The 14,848-nt window shown below is 43.5% G+C and overlaps 2 protein-coding genes across 3 annotated transcripts in view; one reads left to right on the forward strand and one right to left on the reverse strand.

Moving 5' to 3' along the window:
• prr36a (proline rich 36a) overlaps positions 1–8,390 on the forward strand; it is a 33,289-nt gene extending 24,899 nt beyond the window's left edge. For both annotated transcript variants that reach the window (XM_085410231.1, XM_085410232.1), the window contains exons 5-6: positions 18–2,630; positions 4,504–8,390. In XM_085410231.1, the coding sequence (XP_085266357.1) occupies positions 18–2,630; positions 4,504–5,480 (3,590 nt within the window). In that variant the 3' untranslated portion in view covers positions 5,481–8,390. The remainder of the gene's footprint in view (positions 1–17; positions 2,631–4,503) is intronic.
• A 594-nt stretch (positions 8,391–8,984) lies between these two features.
• Positions 8,985–14,013, reverse strand: lg6h19orf67 (linkage group 6 C19orf67 homolog). The gene is made up of 7 exons (XM_085410233.1): positions 13,720–14,013; positions 11,967–12,144; positions 11,751–11,895; positions 11,139–11,239; positions 9,783–9,956; positions 9,538–9,678; positions 8,985–9,461 (listed from the first exon to the last, which is right to left on the reverse strand). The coding sequence occupies exons 1-7, from the start codon at positions 13,814–13,816 to the stop codon at positions 9,338–9,340; spliced, it is 960 nt and encodes a 319-aa protein (XP_085266359.1). The 5' UTR covers positions 13,817–14,013; the 3' UTR covers positions 8,985–9,337.
• Between the last annotated feature and the right edge of the window lie 835 nt (positions 14,014–14,848).

Raw genomic sequence — 14,848 nt, forward strand, 5'->3', positions numbered from 1 at the left:
ATTTATCTTCTCACCAGATGTCACTCGACCACCACTTACTACACCAGTCAAGAAACCCACAACAGCTGCAGCTGCTACTACCAAAAAACCCGAACCCTTTAAACCTGTGGCCACCGTAAAGGTGAGCACTACATCTAAATCATCCACGACAAAGCCAGTGGACTCAAAGGCATCACAGTTCAAACCAACACAGCCTGCAAAACATGCCCTCACAAAGAAACCCGTCGCTTCTCAACGATCACTTGCCACTAGCAGACCACCCTTTGGCCAAACGCCACCTTCCTCTCCAGCCAACAAAGCGGCAAACGACATGCCCTCTAAAACAAAACGTGGACCCAAACCCACTCAGACTGTCCCACCATTCTCTGCCACCAAGAAGAAAGACGTTTCAAACACTACCACATCTGCTGAAGCGTCAGAGAGTAACGCAGCAGCTGCAGTAGCCGCTACTGCAGTTGCAGCTGGTACTGCAGCAGCAGCTGTGCTAACTGAAACGCAAGCAGAGGCCAAAGCAGCCTTACCACAAGAGTCATCCTTTGCTGCACCAGAGGAGGTGCCTGCCCCAGCTTTGCCTCAGGAGACCACTGCAGAGATGGCACCTCAAGAGGCCCCTCAAAGCCAAGAAGTGGCTCACTCTCCTCCACCGTGTTCTGAGACAACCTTACCAGAGAAGTCTCTGCTCAAAAAAGAAGTTGAAGGCAGTGCTCCCTTAACAACAACAGCACAGGAGCCAACCCCTTCGTCAGTCATGCCTTCATTATCACCCGAGGCCTCAACTCCAGACTTGTCAGAAGCGAATGTTGACTTGTTAACAGACCAGGCCTCCTCTGCATCTGCAGTCCTTCCAGCAGCGGCAAATGCTGTCCCTCAGATAGTCCCTCCGGCCAATCTAAATGAGGAAGAAGATGAAGAGGAGAGGGAGGGAAGCCAGCTGGTTTCTGTGTCTGAAATGAGTGGAACCACACAGCCCACAGAGGAGTCCCGCCCTGGGTCAGCTGGACTAGTTGGGGGGTCTGCTTGGAGAGCCGGTGGTGCCTTGCTCTCTGAGCTGGACTCTGAGGAGGTGAGCGGCAGTCAGCAGGGTGCATCTGAACTGAGCGCCCCTGGTGTCCTGGAGGGCACAGAAAGCACTGATGATCTGGGAGATGGTAGTCTCAAAGGAGCCATTGACATGGAAGGAGCCTCAGCAGGTTCTCCTGACTTTGAGAAGGTTCCTGACATACCAGTTAATGATTTTGATGAAGACGAAGATGACGATGAGGACGAGAATGATCGGGTGATTGACATGGATGTAGGCTCCGAGCGGGCAGATGAACCGCCAAGACCCAGGCATGACAATGATGTAGAAGAGGAGGAAGACGATGATGTGGAGATGGCGAGTGAGGGGGTGACTGAAAGTGGGTTAGAAAGCTACGGGAATGCAGATGAGGATGACTTTGCTGAGGATGAAAGGCTGGACAACTTGAACAGGGTGGCCCAACCACCACCTCCGCCGCCTCTGCTGCCTGCTGCACCAGCTGCTCAGTGGGAACAGCTAAACCCTTTTGCAGATCCCTGGGCAGAACATCAACAGCAACAGCAACAGCGGGTTCTTGATCCTGAGCTGGTGGGAGCAGCTGCAGCAAGCCCTTTAGCAGACCCTTTGCGAGCAGATTCTGAGACCCCAACGCAGACCTCAGCTCATGCCTGGCTGGAAATGGGATCTGCCCCTTTTGTTCATGAAAGCTTAGAAGTTCCCCATCATTTGTCTATCAAAGAGGAGCCACAAAATCTAGAGGGCCAAATGTACTTTGATCAGACCAATACAGCTCCAATGCAGACTGCGCACCCACCCCCCCTCTCTGCACCTGGAATGTCTCTGTCAAGCACCGTTAGCAGTGAGACCAGCACACCTGAGGAACTGGGGGACTATAACCGAGACGTAAAGCTCCAGCCACAAAGTTCACAAACCCCAGTGCTTTCTCCACAGCCTGATCTGGAGGGAGGAGATGAGGAAGAAACTGAGCCAGAGACCCTCCCTGCTGATGAAGTTTTGGGAGGCCCTGCAACTGCCCCAACCTCCAACCCGTCCTCATCCTCAGTAACAGAAGATGAGGCCAGTGACACGGAAGGAGAAGCTCAGCTGGATGATTCCTTGGAGACGCCACTAGTCTCCAACATAACCTTTGACAGCCAGCCTTCAGCCCAGCGCTGCCTGTCCACTGTGGAAGAGGGAGAGGAGGCTGAGACGGAGACAGAGGGCCGTGCAGGGGAAGACACCACTCCACCCTCGGCTACTTCACTGGCATCCTATGGCTTTGACACAATCACCACAACTTCAAACTCCAACGCTCAGTCCACAGGGGAGAACTGTATCAAAAGCCCTGGTATTTTCTCCTTGGAGGAGCTGCCCGAGGAAGCCAAGGAGTCCTGTTTGATCCCACAGCCGTGTCTCGCAGAGCAGCAGTACATAGAGTGTGGGAAGCAGGAAGGAGAGTCGGCTCAACATGTCAGAGAGGAAGCGCCGGGGTCAGATGAAGCGCCAGATCGTTCATCCACTCACCGTTTACAGCAACCAGAGGAAAACCTGGATGATGCCCAGCCTCCATACTATTCTGCTGTGTGTGATAAAACTGAGGACTCTTTTGCAGGTAACGTATAGTTCATCATCTCCCTAACAGCCCAAATCATGACCCTGTCCTCCTTTTGGCCCTGTAGACCAGTCTCCCCTTAATATCAGTTAGATTTCTTGTTGTTTGATCTGCAATCTTTGGGTGTGGATGTAATCAAAGTTAAACTCCCAAAAAAAGGAAAAAAGAAACGGAGAGCAAAAACAGGACAACCATGGCACTTCAACCTGATATTAAATTTCCATTTAGAGCATATGGCTTCAATTCCTGTATGTGCAATAGCTATGTCTATTTCCATGTAATGTGTGAGCGTGCCTGGGTTTTGGTTTCTGTTCAACACAGAATTTTGTGGCTGCCCTGAACTGGCATGGATGTGACTTGTCTGTTTACAGCTCTTAACAACGGAAACATAACAAAAGAAATGTGGAATGATGTTTCCATGTGTATTTATCCTGTTGCATTTTACTGAACTAAGAAGCTAATGGCTAATCATGAGATTCTGATTGTATGTTCATGTTTGAGTTTGCTCTCCTACATTACACAGGCTTAATCTTCTTGCACTTTAAATTGTACCCTGTCCTTTTTTTCTTTTGTTCGTCCATCTTTTTGGAGTAATGAACCTTAAAACTTTAAATAAAGATTAGATTTTTACTGTGATTTATCCTCCTACTCTACAGTTTATTTTTAAGTGGGCATTTGGGAACGGCGTGTAAATGCTTTTCATTGATATATGGATTTGTATCTATAATAAGTCCTCACATTACTGCTATTAAACGTATCTCCTTTTAATAACTGTCATACACTTGCAGAGAAACAGACTTGAGTTATACTTTTATCTTGAAAATCGGACTTGGTAAGCAGTGAGACTCTTCAAATGGTCTAAATATCACAAACTGAATGAGTGAACTGATCATTCGCTAAATCAGACCCTCGAACACATCTCAAGCAGCCAAGAAGTTTGAAGCCTCATCGTCGGGCATCGATGGAACCAGCTCTGCTCATTCTTCTTCTACTACTGCAATTTCCCTCCAGTTCACTGAGGGTGTGTTGCTATTTCAGCTCTTTTCTACTACCCTTTTAAGCATTCTCACTGCACTGTGTTAATGTTAACAGAGCTTATGCATGTCAGTGTTGCACACTGGGTTGATTTCATCTCATTACTTTGGATTGGTGTGTTTGGGGACAGCTCGATAGCTTGGCTCTAGAACAATATCTACCTTTTTTCTTTTTCCATTTGAGTTCTTCTAAAGCCAAGCTATGATTTTTGGTTTCTCTTGTGATGCTGGATGTCTGAAAATGCATGGAGAGCTTTTGCATGCATCACTGGTTGTCTAACTATAAACTCTGTTCACGGGTGATGACTGTCAAGAGCTTGCAGTAAGCTTTTCTTTGGTTGTTCATGTCTCACTGTATTTGATAGTGATTGCATATACAGGAAGTTTGGCTGCTTTTTTTTGCATATTTACAAAAAAGAAAAACACGAAACAAACCTTTTGCTCTCTGCACAAATTTCCCACCCTCGGCCCAGTCACTGCCCTGAGTCACCTCACCTTAGGAAACAATTTTGTTTTGTTTTGGTGTGTTGAGATTTTTTTTTTTCTTCTCATTATTGTTTTAATTATTTAAACCCCTCTGACAATGCCACACTGTCACTTGCAAAATTACAGATAACTGCTGGTCACTTTGGTGCTGTAGGCTACCGGCAGACGTTCGGCCTTGGCTTTACAGCGCTTTCATCATTTCTTTATCTAGTACAAGCCTTTAAAGGCTGCCCTTTCCCTCTACACCCTTTCTGCTTGTACTCACACTGCACCGCTGTCACTGTCCTGCTGCCTGTTACCTTCTGTTGTATGTCATGCTACTTGAATCTTCCTTCCCACTTCCTCTCTCACAGGCTTCACTGCACTACCGCACCCTCACCGCCGCGATCACGCAGCATACACCAGAGCCTACTATGACATTATCAAACCTCACAGCGCCGGCGTTACCCCACCGAGGTTGACCTGTGCCGACCTCCCTCCCAGGAGCCTCGAGCAGCAGGCGCTGAGCCCTCAGCTCCGCAGGCTGGAGCAACATCAGAGACAGCTGCAGGAGCTGGAACAACGTAGGGAACAACAGAGCAAACCACTTGAGGAGGCGGAGCAGGAGAGGAAGAGGAGGCAGGAAGAGGAGCAGAGAAGGAAGAAAGAGGAAGCTGAAGAAGAAATAAAGCGCAATAAAGAGGAGGCAAGGCGGATAAAGGAGCAAGCAGAGGCAGCCAAGAAAGAGGAGGAGGAGCTTAGACAGAGGAGAGACCTGGAGCTGCAGCTGCAGCAGCAACAAGAGGAGCTGAAGCAAAGGCAGCAAATCATGCAATGGCAGCAGGAGCTACAGCAGTCTAACAAAGGTCAGACGGTGTTGCTGTCCCCCTCCTCTGCCCTCTGCACCATCTACGAAGCCCTGGAGAACAGTGATGAAGAGGAAGTGGATGGTGAGGAAGAAATAAACGAGCTAAAACCTACTAAACACAAGGAACCTAAGCAAAAGGACGTTCACCATCCTTCCCAGGATGGAGAAAGTTCCTCCCCTTCCCAGTCTCCAGAGCGGCCTCCACCCTTGGATCTGGACTGGGGGAAGAAAGTGGACATAGTCCAACAGCTGATTAATCAGACCCTGCTACTGAATGGAGATAGTTGCTCCTCGCTGCTGTTGTTGCCAGGAGGTGCAGGAGGCACACTAAGCCCCCTGGAGAGCAGCATGTGGCCCAGTCTGCTGCCTTCACTCGCTCCTCCCTCTGCCACGGTCACCTCCGTGAGTAGTTTCTCCCCCGAGGCCACGGGCAGTTCACCACAGGGGGAGTGGACGGTGGTAGAGCTGGAGACTCACCACTGAAGGACCAGTCACGCATTCATACAGGGAACGTGACACAAGTCCTGCCAGTTTATGCACACACCACAGGGTGACGAACAGTCTACTGTATAAACTCCCGATATTCACTCCTGGAGAAGAGCCGTATGGATTGAGGTAAACATTTTGGGCTGGGCATCATCAATATTACATAATCTGATAAGGAACATAAATGAGATCACACTTAAGTCACTTGCAATTTTCAGAGTACACGAAGGGATCACAAAGGCAAATTGTATTACTCTGCCCAGACCCATGATCATGTGGTGCTGTAGATCAGTGGTTCCCAACCAGGGTGGCGAATGACTTTGTTCCACGCACTCTTTATTTTTTTTAGACTTTCTTTGAATCTTGTTTTTCTTCCAAACTACTGAGTATGTCTACTTACTGGGGGCTTTGAAAGCAGCTAAAATTCAGAGCTGTGGCAAAAAGTGACCAATGTTATTTTTAAGAGATGGAACCACTGCCCCGAGTTAATTTCAGAGATGATGGTTTTTCTTCCTGTACTGTGAAAACAAGCACAAACAAAACTGTTACCAGTGTTTGGTGGTGCTACAGTTGAATTATTGGCTGGTTCTCCAAACACGTTGCTGTTAATTAATGCAAAAAGGTTAATGAGTAAGACTCTCAGGCAGTATTTAAGATGGTAAATTAAACTAAATGGACTGAAAAGGTGAAACGTCTTTAGGTAAATATTTAAAATTCTTCTCTGCAAGTAGGAAAAATGTTCATTGCCAACACTATAAAGAGAAATGTATCCATAGCGTCAGTTACCGTATGTTTGGTTGTATTTCTATGCTCGTTTATTTTTACTATTCTGAATGAGAAAAGGGATCAGATTAGAGCCCGAGCTGAAAGGACAGCAAGGACAATTTTAAAGAAAACAAACAAATCAACCAATGTCAAATTTTTGAATTGCCAAACATTAGTCTTAAAATTCTAAATCAGTCAGGCTTGACTGATATTCAAACCCGATTTTTAGGTCTTCTTTAACGTGCATGTAAAACCAGGCAAGACTGAAGAACAGGACCTGAGCTGTAACACCGCCTGAGAGCTTCCGCTGAAAGCCTCTCACTCTGCAGGCGAAGAACCCGAGCTTCATCTCTGCCGATGAAACTCAAGCAGATGAGCACAACCTGACGCCGCACGCTGAAACTCAGCACCTCACTTACCTCTCGCACAACTCTAAACACCAACTCTAAACACCAACTTTACACACTAGAACATCACACACCTGAAACCATACGATCACTAACAGACTCCCATCATGCACCACATCTATTGACTGACAGGGTGGAACTGGACACTGTTGCTGAATCTCTGTACTCACGCGCACACAGTGCCAAACAGCAACTGCTGATCCCAGTAAGGCAAACTGTTCCTCACTTGAACCTGCGAATTTTTTTTTTTTTTTTTTTTTTTTTTTTTTTAAATCAAAGCCATACCTGTTAATTTGTTTGTGTTTACATGCATCATCATCACTTTAGGTAAAAGTGGGAACACACTCAGATTGCACTTAATTCAATTCCTTATAGTGTTTTAAATTTTTACCCGTTCAAATCTAGTTATTCTTGAGGCCTAGACGTCCCTGTTGTCCTATTTTAATGTAAGTTATTCCAGATTGAGGTAAAAGAAATCGTTAGATTAGGACAAGATGAAGGAAATGATGTCAGTCTGAGCTGCTCAGATCGCATTTCCTCACCAAAGGTCAGTACAACCTGTGGTCTGTGCAACCCCTTTGAAACACTGGAATCAGGTTTTAGTAAGCTTGTGTTCTTATCATTATTATCATTGTTTAGAATGGACAGAACTGGTTAGTGTTTAAATGCTTTTGCAGGATCTGTAGCCCAACGTTATATTTAAAGTCTTCCTTAGGTTCTCATACTTGCGTTGCTTCAGTGACAGACTGCATGCTTTAAGGCCAGCTGTCAGATGCAGATTCAACGCAACCACTGAGCTCTGGGTTTAACCGACACTGCTGTGAGGTGCGAGGAGATGTTTAAAAGTGCCATATGTTGATGTCCGTTTGTGTTTAATTCTGCTTCTAGTTGTGAATCTAAATGGAGGGCTCATAAATCTGGCACTCGTCGCCCCTCCCCTCCATCCACATCCTGTTGAGTCAGTTCTTGGCTCGCTGCCTTGGCCTTTCCGCTGTGGATCAGTGGCATAAAGACCGAATTGTGTTTGATAATGGAATTCAAAGCAGGGACCCGAATATTAAACCGCAGACTGAGACTCGATGTTCGGTACTTTTGCCCTTTCCCACGATTGGCTCCAGCAGAGAGTCCGCCACATGTTCGAGCGTATTCTAAAGTTTGCATTCCTGCAGCTCCAGGCGGGGAACACGTGGCACTCAGTATTTTTTATGTCCTTGGTGTGTTTTCAAGTATTTGCGGGTATATCATTAAAGACTGATCACTGTAATGAAGGGATACTCCACTTTACTTTTGTACTTCAGAGTTTTAGAGTTATAGTAGCAGTTTTAAGAGTTATATTTAGATTTTTATTGAATAGAGAATGAAAGATGTTGAGTGTAAATGGTAGATTTTATTCTAAGTAAATTGCCTTTCTTCATGTTCAACCAACAGAACTAATGAGCTGAATGGTTACAAGGTCAAACTGAACACATTTCGTTATTTACTTGGGCTCAGAGTCCGTCGGTCTCTCATTTGCTTTGTAATTTATTGAAAATGAAGCCTGTGTGTGCTCCTTTAATGTCTTCGTGAACCGGGTGAAATGAACCGAATCGGGCCGTCTCGCTCAAGGCCCAGACCGTGGCAGCTTGTTCTGAAGTGTAATGTCTTTGTTCATTTCTGTAGGCAAATCTGTGATTGTGTGTAATTATTACAATGCAATGTTTCATGTAAATAAAATGGGTTTTTTTTTTTAATAACACTTTGCCTTTTCTCAACATGAGCGATTACAAATTGTACAACTGTGGGAATGTTGAAAACATCAGACATTAACTCTGCAGAAATCTTTTACAACCTAAAAACCATACATGCAAACTTCACAGTATTGAACAACTTCACCTCCTCAGGTTTTCAGGCGCCTCTGTGTTTTTACAGCTAACAAAAGTAGAACAGTTTCTCTTCTGATGTCCAGATGCAAACTAAAAGACACTGAACCTTCTAACAGCTGGACATTCTAGGGTTCGTGCGCAACAGGCTTTGTCTACTTTAAAATATGATGGCATGTGCACTAATAGAGACACGACCTATTTACAGCCCCTTCAGACATGCACCGCTTTCCCAGAGTTCCCACAGATGTGTTTAAGACGCTGTCCTTTTATTTTTAAGGTTAAGGATTGGTTTCCAGATGTCATCTGAACAGCTCAGCTTCAGGTCTAAAGGTGCCTCCTGGTCAATTGCCATCAACAGCTGTGATGCTAATATGACTGAAGTAAATGTAGTAGGATTTGTTTATGCCGAGTCACAGTAGTACAAGACTCTAGATGTCGATATGGGTTAATCAGATGAGCAGAGAACAGCCTCTTTATTGTTTGCAGTAACGTTAAAGCATGTCCACTCTCAGCCCGTCTGGGTGGGGCAGGACACAACTCTCAATCACTGCTGCAGGAGTGTCTGAATGAAGCGGTGAACGTAAAAGTAGCATGCCTGAATGCAGTCGCTGTGACCAACCAGTGAAGTGGTCACGTATCGCAAACAACACGGAAACACACAAATACTTAATTCTTGCTCTGACGTCCAAACTGAAACTAGATGTTCAAACGTCTCGCATCAGCTGGATGCAGATGAATCGGCAACACGCTGCATTCAACGTACTTTAAACCTTGAACAGTTTCTTGGGTCTTGTATAAGGCACCAAAACGATGCTCGTTGCTAATCTGTCTCCAGAGTCAAAAGCAGCTTCATCAGGGAGTCTGTAGCCTTGCAGCTAGACGGCTCGTCCTCACCCAGAAACAAGAGTCTGTGGTAGTTGGCCAGAGGGACCTCACACAAGATCCTGAGACATGAACACAGATGAGTCAGAAAATCCTAATCGGGGACACAGCTCAGAGTTTTCATAAATAGCAGCCTACCAGTCATTTATATCATCTGAGTTGGGATCCGGGTCCACCTGCACCCAGCGACCAATGGACCAGATCCCCTTCAGATCATCATGACTGCAGCTATCATCAGCCTCTCTGTGTGGCCTGAAATCCTCACAGCACAGGAAGTAGCTTGAAACCCAGGAATGACACATGAAAGGTGAGAAGTTTTAATGACTTAAAGTGAGCAAGAAATAGGAAACGGAACATGGAGATGCTTCAACATCCAGACTCACTAATCAGTTTCTGCCTCTTTCTCTTCATCGTTGTGGAGTTTCTCCACGTTCCAGCGCATGCGTTTGTACAGCCCCGTGTTGACCTGGGAGAGGTACGGCGTGGGTACACAGTAACGGAAAATGGTCAGCCTCAGGTGGCCGAGCTGACTCTGGCCGATGCAGAACTGAGACACGCTGGGAACAAAAACGCAAAAGACGTTGCTGTTCAGAGTGAAAGGTTTATAGCAACAGTCACAGTGTTGGGTTTTGTGCAGAGAAGACGAAAATGATGGGAGTATTTAAAAAAAAGAATCACAAAATGCTGATTCTCAACAGTAGGTTCTGCACGCAGGTGCAAAGAAAATGTGAAGTAATCTGTAGGACAGGGAAGAAATGTGACCACATGAGGTTTAAAATTATTACAGGTTTATGTGTGACAGCTAAACAGTACTAGATATAAAATGTGGACATGAGCAGAAACAACAGGAGGATGAGGATTTGGAGAATCATAAGTTAGTCACATTGATAACTTGTAATGACGTAACAGTTTCAAAAGTTTAAATAAATACATCAGTGGCATGAATGTCATGGTAAATTTTGGCTTTTTTTATTATAGAATCGAACTGTTCTTCTTCCAGGGTGGAATAATTGCACCGTATACATCTTCAGTAACAATTGGGTGCACAAGTTTGAGTTTATTTTGGATTGACTCTAATCCATACAGAGTCAAAGTATACATACATTCCCGCTAATATGCTCATGGAATAATTCTGGCTGGATATTGGCTCCAGCAGTTTCATGGCAGGCTTGAGCTTTGCTGGCTCCTGGATGGTTCCTGAGCATCCTAACCGATCCCATCTGTGGGTGACCGTTTGGGTCTGCAGTTAGAAATGGCTCCAAAAGAAGACCTTCCTGACTTCTATAAATCTACAATTCTCCTCCTTAGATCTTCAGAGTTCCTCGGACTTTCTCATTGTTCTAAATCCAATGTGTGCTGTCCAACAAATCGTTTTTATGCAGCAAAGAGAAACTACCAGTTTTAGTCAATCATGATCACTAACACAAGGTTAATGTGTATTAGTCAGGCTTGGCCTTGTCAAGTTAGAGTTCATTATAGAATCTCCATCTCCACTTATTACAGGGCTTGAGTGAGTTAATTTATATTTTTTGACTTTAGAGAAAATCCAAAATAAATTCAAACTTGTGCACCCAATTCTTGAAAAAGAACGGTTCAAAATTTTAAAAGCATGACATTCATTCCCATAATGAGTGGATGCAAACTTCCACCCACAACTGTAGCTCGATAAGACTAAATTCTGCTTCATAGTACAAACACACCGTAAACAAAAGCAAGTATTCGTTTGCATAAGCGTGCACCTTTGGGGCTCCTTCTCATCCAAACTGAGAAGATTGTAGCTGGAACACCTCAGCAGCATCTGCTCCAACTTGTCACACAGCTGCTGTGAGAAGTCCAACAGCTGCACACACACATACACACAGTTTAGAGTAAATATAAACCACAAAATTTTCAAGTTGTAGACACACACGGCACCGATACACCTTCCGCTCGGGCAGTTTGTTCCAACAGCTGATGCACACACTGTTCTGAAGCGACTGACCACAACAACATAGGATTCATTTCTTATATGAAGTGCAATAAGCTTTCTGTCAAATACATAATTTAACTACTCAACAGATGAACCTGTTGCTTCCAATCAAAGTCAACTACAGTGGTGCGAAAAGTGTTTGTTGCCTACATGATTTCCTTTATTTGAGATTTTCAAATCAATTTAATTAACAAGTAAACAAATGTTTTTTCTAAATGCAGGTGTTTATCATCAAGAGGTGGGGGGTAAAAAAAAAAACCCTACAACTTCAGCAATGTTTATGGTGTTTGAAATTCCTTTTAGCTTGCAATCTGAGCATGGTAACTTTCCAAACTTTTCATATGCATGAGGAAAAAAATGCTATAAAACTGTGAAAATTTACCCTTGTGCAACTCTCAGCTGGCAGAGGGTTGCTTTGGGACACGATGCTTCTGGTTAGGTGTTCCAGGTGGTTAAAGAAAGGCTGACAGGTGTACAGGAAATTCTGCACAGCAGTAACTACAGTGTCCCTGCTTACACACTTCTGCCTGCCAGGACACAAAAAACCTTCATGATACAGAGAAATGACCAAAATGAGTGCAACAAAGCAGGAACCTACCCCTGGATGAGGCAGTCAAGTACGCAATCTGTTTTGCTCAAGAAGAACTGGAGCTGCAGCCAGATGCTTTTCTCAACCTGGCTCAAGTCTGGGCAGCTGCAGCACCCATATTTACCACAGGATGGCGCCACAGCAACGTCAGCTAAAAACGATAGTTGCTTCTCCGCCTCTGAAACACCTAATCATGTGCATAAACACAGAACAGCATGATGATGATCGCTTCACAGTGTTCTTTCATTAAGGTTTAATATTTTCTGAAAAAGAAATACAAGAATTAGAAACTTTGGAGACAGAGATATTTTTAGAGTAATGCTGACTGCAAAGAAAGCCATTACCAAAAACGTCTCCATACTGTTTACTACATGATGGAGAGGCTGATGTTCTCCTGTAGGTTTAAACCACATCAATTTACAGGGTTTTGGATCAGACTGGAACGATTTCATTTTGATTGGTTTGTTTCTTCAAATGTTTATGAATTTATGAAAGAAAAATTATAAAAGTAACAGTAAATTAAAAGGGTTGTTAGATGTTTATTTACATTTTATGTTGTTTTTTAAAATTGGTTTTCTTTTCTTGAATTAGTATTATGTTTTTTCCGATTCATTATTTATTCATTTTCTACTTTTTATTTTTTTTAGGAGAAAAACCATGCACGCCTGTGATCAAAACCATTTTTCACTTTATATTTATTACTAAACATTTAAAAGAATTTTACTAAACCATAAAATGAATGGTGCACATGTGCTATACCCACATAAATTAAAACATAATAGAAAACAGCTGCACAGATGATGGTAAAACACCTCTTTATACAGCCTCCTGTGTTCCAGTCTCTACATCACTTTTGTGGTGCGATTACACTAAAACAAATGTGTAACCGTGATGTTCCTACAAATTCATGTATCGATCAGCTGACTCTAACTTTATGTCCAAACTACTCAAACTGAGCTAATGCACTCATTTCTAATCTCTCCTGCTCACTCTGCCTCCTGTTATTTTGCTAATGCTGGCGTCTCCAAACCATACATCATAGCAGGTCTCACTACCATAATGCAACTTTATCACTCTTTCTGCTTCTCCAAACAGTCATCTCGACCCACTCCACCCTCCAATCACTGTCTGCTTCACCTTTCTTGTGCACTATCCATTAAATTGGATGGTTGAACCCAGATATTTCAATTCAGCTACCTTTACTTACTGTCCTTCTTGTATCTTCACTGTTACACCTCAGACTCATGTATTCTGTCTCGCTTCTATTGACTTTCATTCCTCTTCTCTCCAGAGCATACCTCCACCTCCTCCTCATTAATCCATCTGTTATTCCTACCACACACCTGTATTCATACATGTCCTGCTGGCCAGCCTTGTAATCCTCTATCAAGGCACCGACAGCAAATTCTTAGTAGTGCTCTTTGTCATCATTAAACCATACTGGCGATCAGCGATTGCCACCTCTCTCCTTAAACTAGCTTAAACGATTCTTTCCCACAGCTTCATAGTATGTCTCATCGGCTTTATCCCTCTGTTGTTACTACAGCTCTTACACTTTTGTTATTGAAAATAAGTACCACTTCTTCCCCGTTTCTTCCTCTAATTCTCCAAAACGGTGTTAAACGGTGCCCTCTCTTTTAAACATCTTCATACCTCCACAGGTATGTGATCCGGACCAGCCACCTGCCCACTCTTCATCCTCCTCCTAACAGCCAATTTTCTTTTGCACTGACATGTACTACAGTGTCTTCTACCCTCTGACCTGTATATGTGCCGATTTGCAGACGGTCCTTGCCGTCTGAATCCTGTAGATCCAGATCCAGGTGTTGCCCTGATGCTGACACTTCAGTGACCGACATGCTTCCCGCTGCAGGCAAGTGGACGTTAACTGAACAGCTGCTGAAAATCAAACTACATTAGAGAAGCATTTCTGGCTTTGCCACAGGCATCACGAGTGAACTCTTTACTAACGTCCTGCTAATTCACGATAACACAGCGATCTAGCTAGCTATGAGACGCAAACACGAAAAGAAAGTGAAATTTGGCAGCAAAATACTGTTTTTATTAGAATTAACGAAAATGATTGTTAAATGTTATGCTGGGATCGCCCCAGCTCACTAGCACGTTTACTGGGAGCCGGCGTTTACCATTAACAACTTCGCTAGCTTAGCTGTTAGCCGTTACCCTTCTTTTGCACGTCAGCCTCTTGTCCAAGGTCAAAGGTCCCTGCCTAGCAACAAAAAAGTAAATAAAAAAAATAAATCACGTAAAGTTATAAGCTTCACGATTTTACACTGCCTGCAATTGTGCGTTTTCTTTATTTTTCTTTATTTTTTAATTTAATTTTTTATTTGACACTGAAAAGCAACAGAACAAAACCACATAAATGGGTCTCTGAGTCAAAATTTCCACCTAATAAATTGAAATTTCAAGATATCTTGAAATTCCGAATTAACTTTCGAGATACTTAATTCATAACTGAAAATTTTGACTCAAGTCCCTGAGACTTGGTTTAACTTTTATTTAATTTTTTAATTCATTATTTTCCCTGTGGCAGAAAGAAACCGATTTTTTTTTTTCTTTTTCTCCTGCAGCACAAATATGCTAAAACAGATGCGCTGGAGCAAATGATAGCTGATTATTATTGATTTTATGCCACATATTTGAATTATTGTTATTGTGAAATTGGGGGAAATCTTAAACTAACACTGAAACTAATACAAATCAAACTGAAAATGAACAGTTTCTACAGTTGAAAACTAAAGTGAAACTTTCAATGCGGCTCTGGAAAATGACTGAAACTAAACTAAACTGAAACCTAAATACTACTACTACTACTAATAATAATGAAAACAAATTGAAAACACTACATTTTAATAGGTCCTCTTTAA

This window comes from Rhamphochromis longiceps, linkage group LG6 (genome assembly GCF_057381845.1).
Source record: "Rhamphochromis longiceps isolate RC_006_pf linkage group LG6, R_longiceps_female_GT1.1, whole genome shotgun sequence".
Classification (NCBI taxonomy): domain Eukaryota; kingdom Metazoa; phylum Chordata; class Actinopteri; order Cichliformes; family Cichlidae; genus Rhamphochromis; species Rhamphochromis longiceps.

What these genes read in the sequence shown, in the direction of transcription:
- lg6h19orf67 (XM_085410233.1), bottom strand. Translation starts at nt 13,816, where the DNA reads ATGTCGGTCACTGAAGTGTCAGCATCAGGGCAACACCTGGATCTGGAT. An exon ending in GCAAATCGGCACATATACAG is followed by an intron (nt 12,145 to 13,719) that starts GTCAGAGGGTAG and finishes GCACATGATTAG; the next exon opens with GTGTTTCAGAGGCGGAGAAG. An exon ending in CTTGACTGCCTCATCCAGGG is followed by an intron (nt 11,896 to 11,966) that starts GTAGGTTCCTGC and finishes GTGTCCTGGCAG; the next exon opens with GCAGAAGTGTGTAAGCAGGG.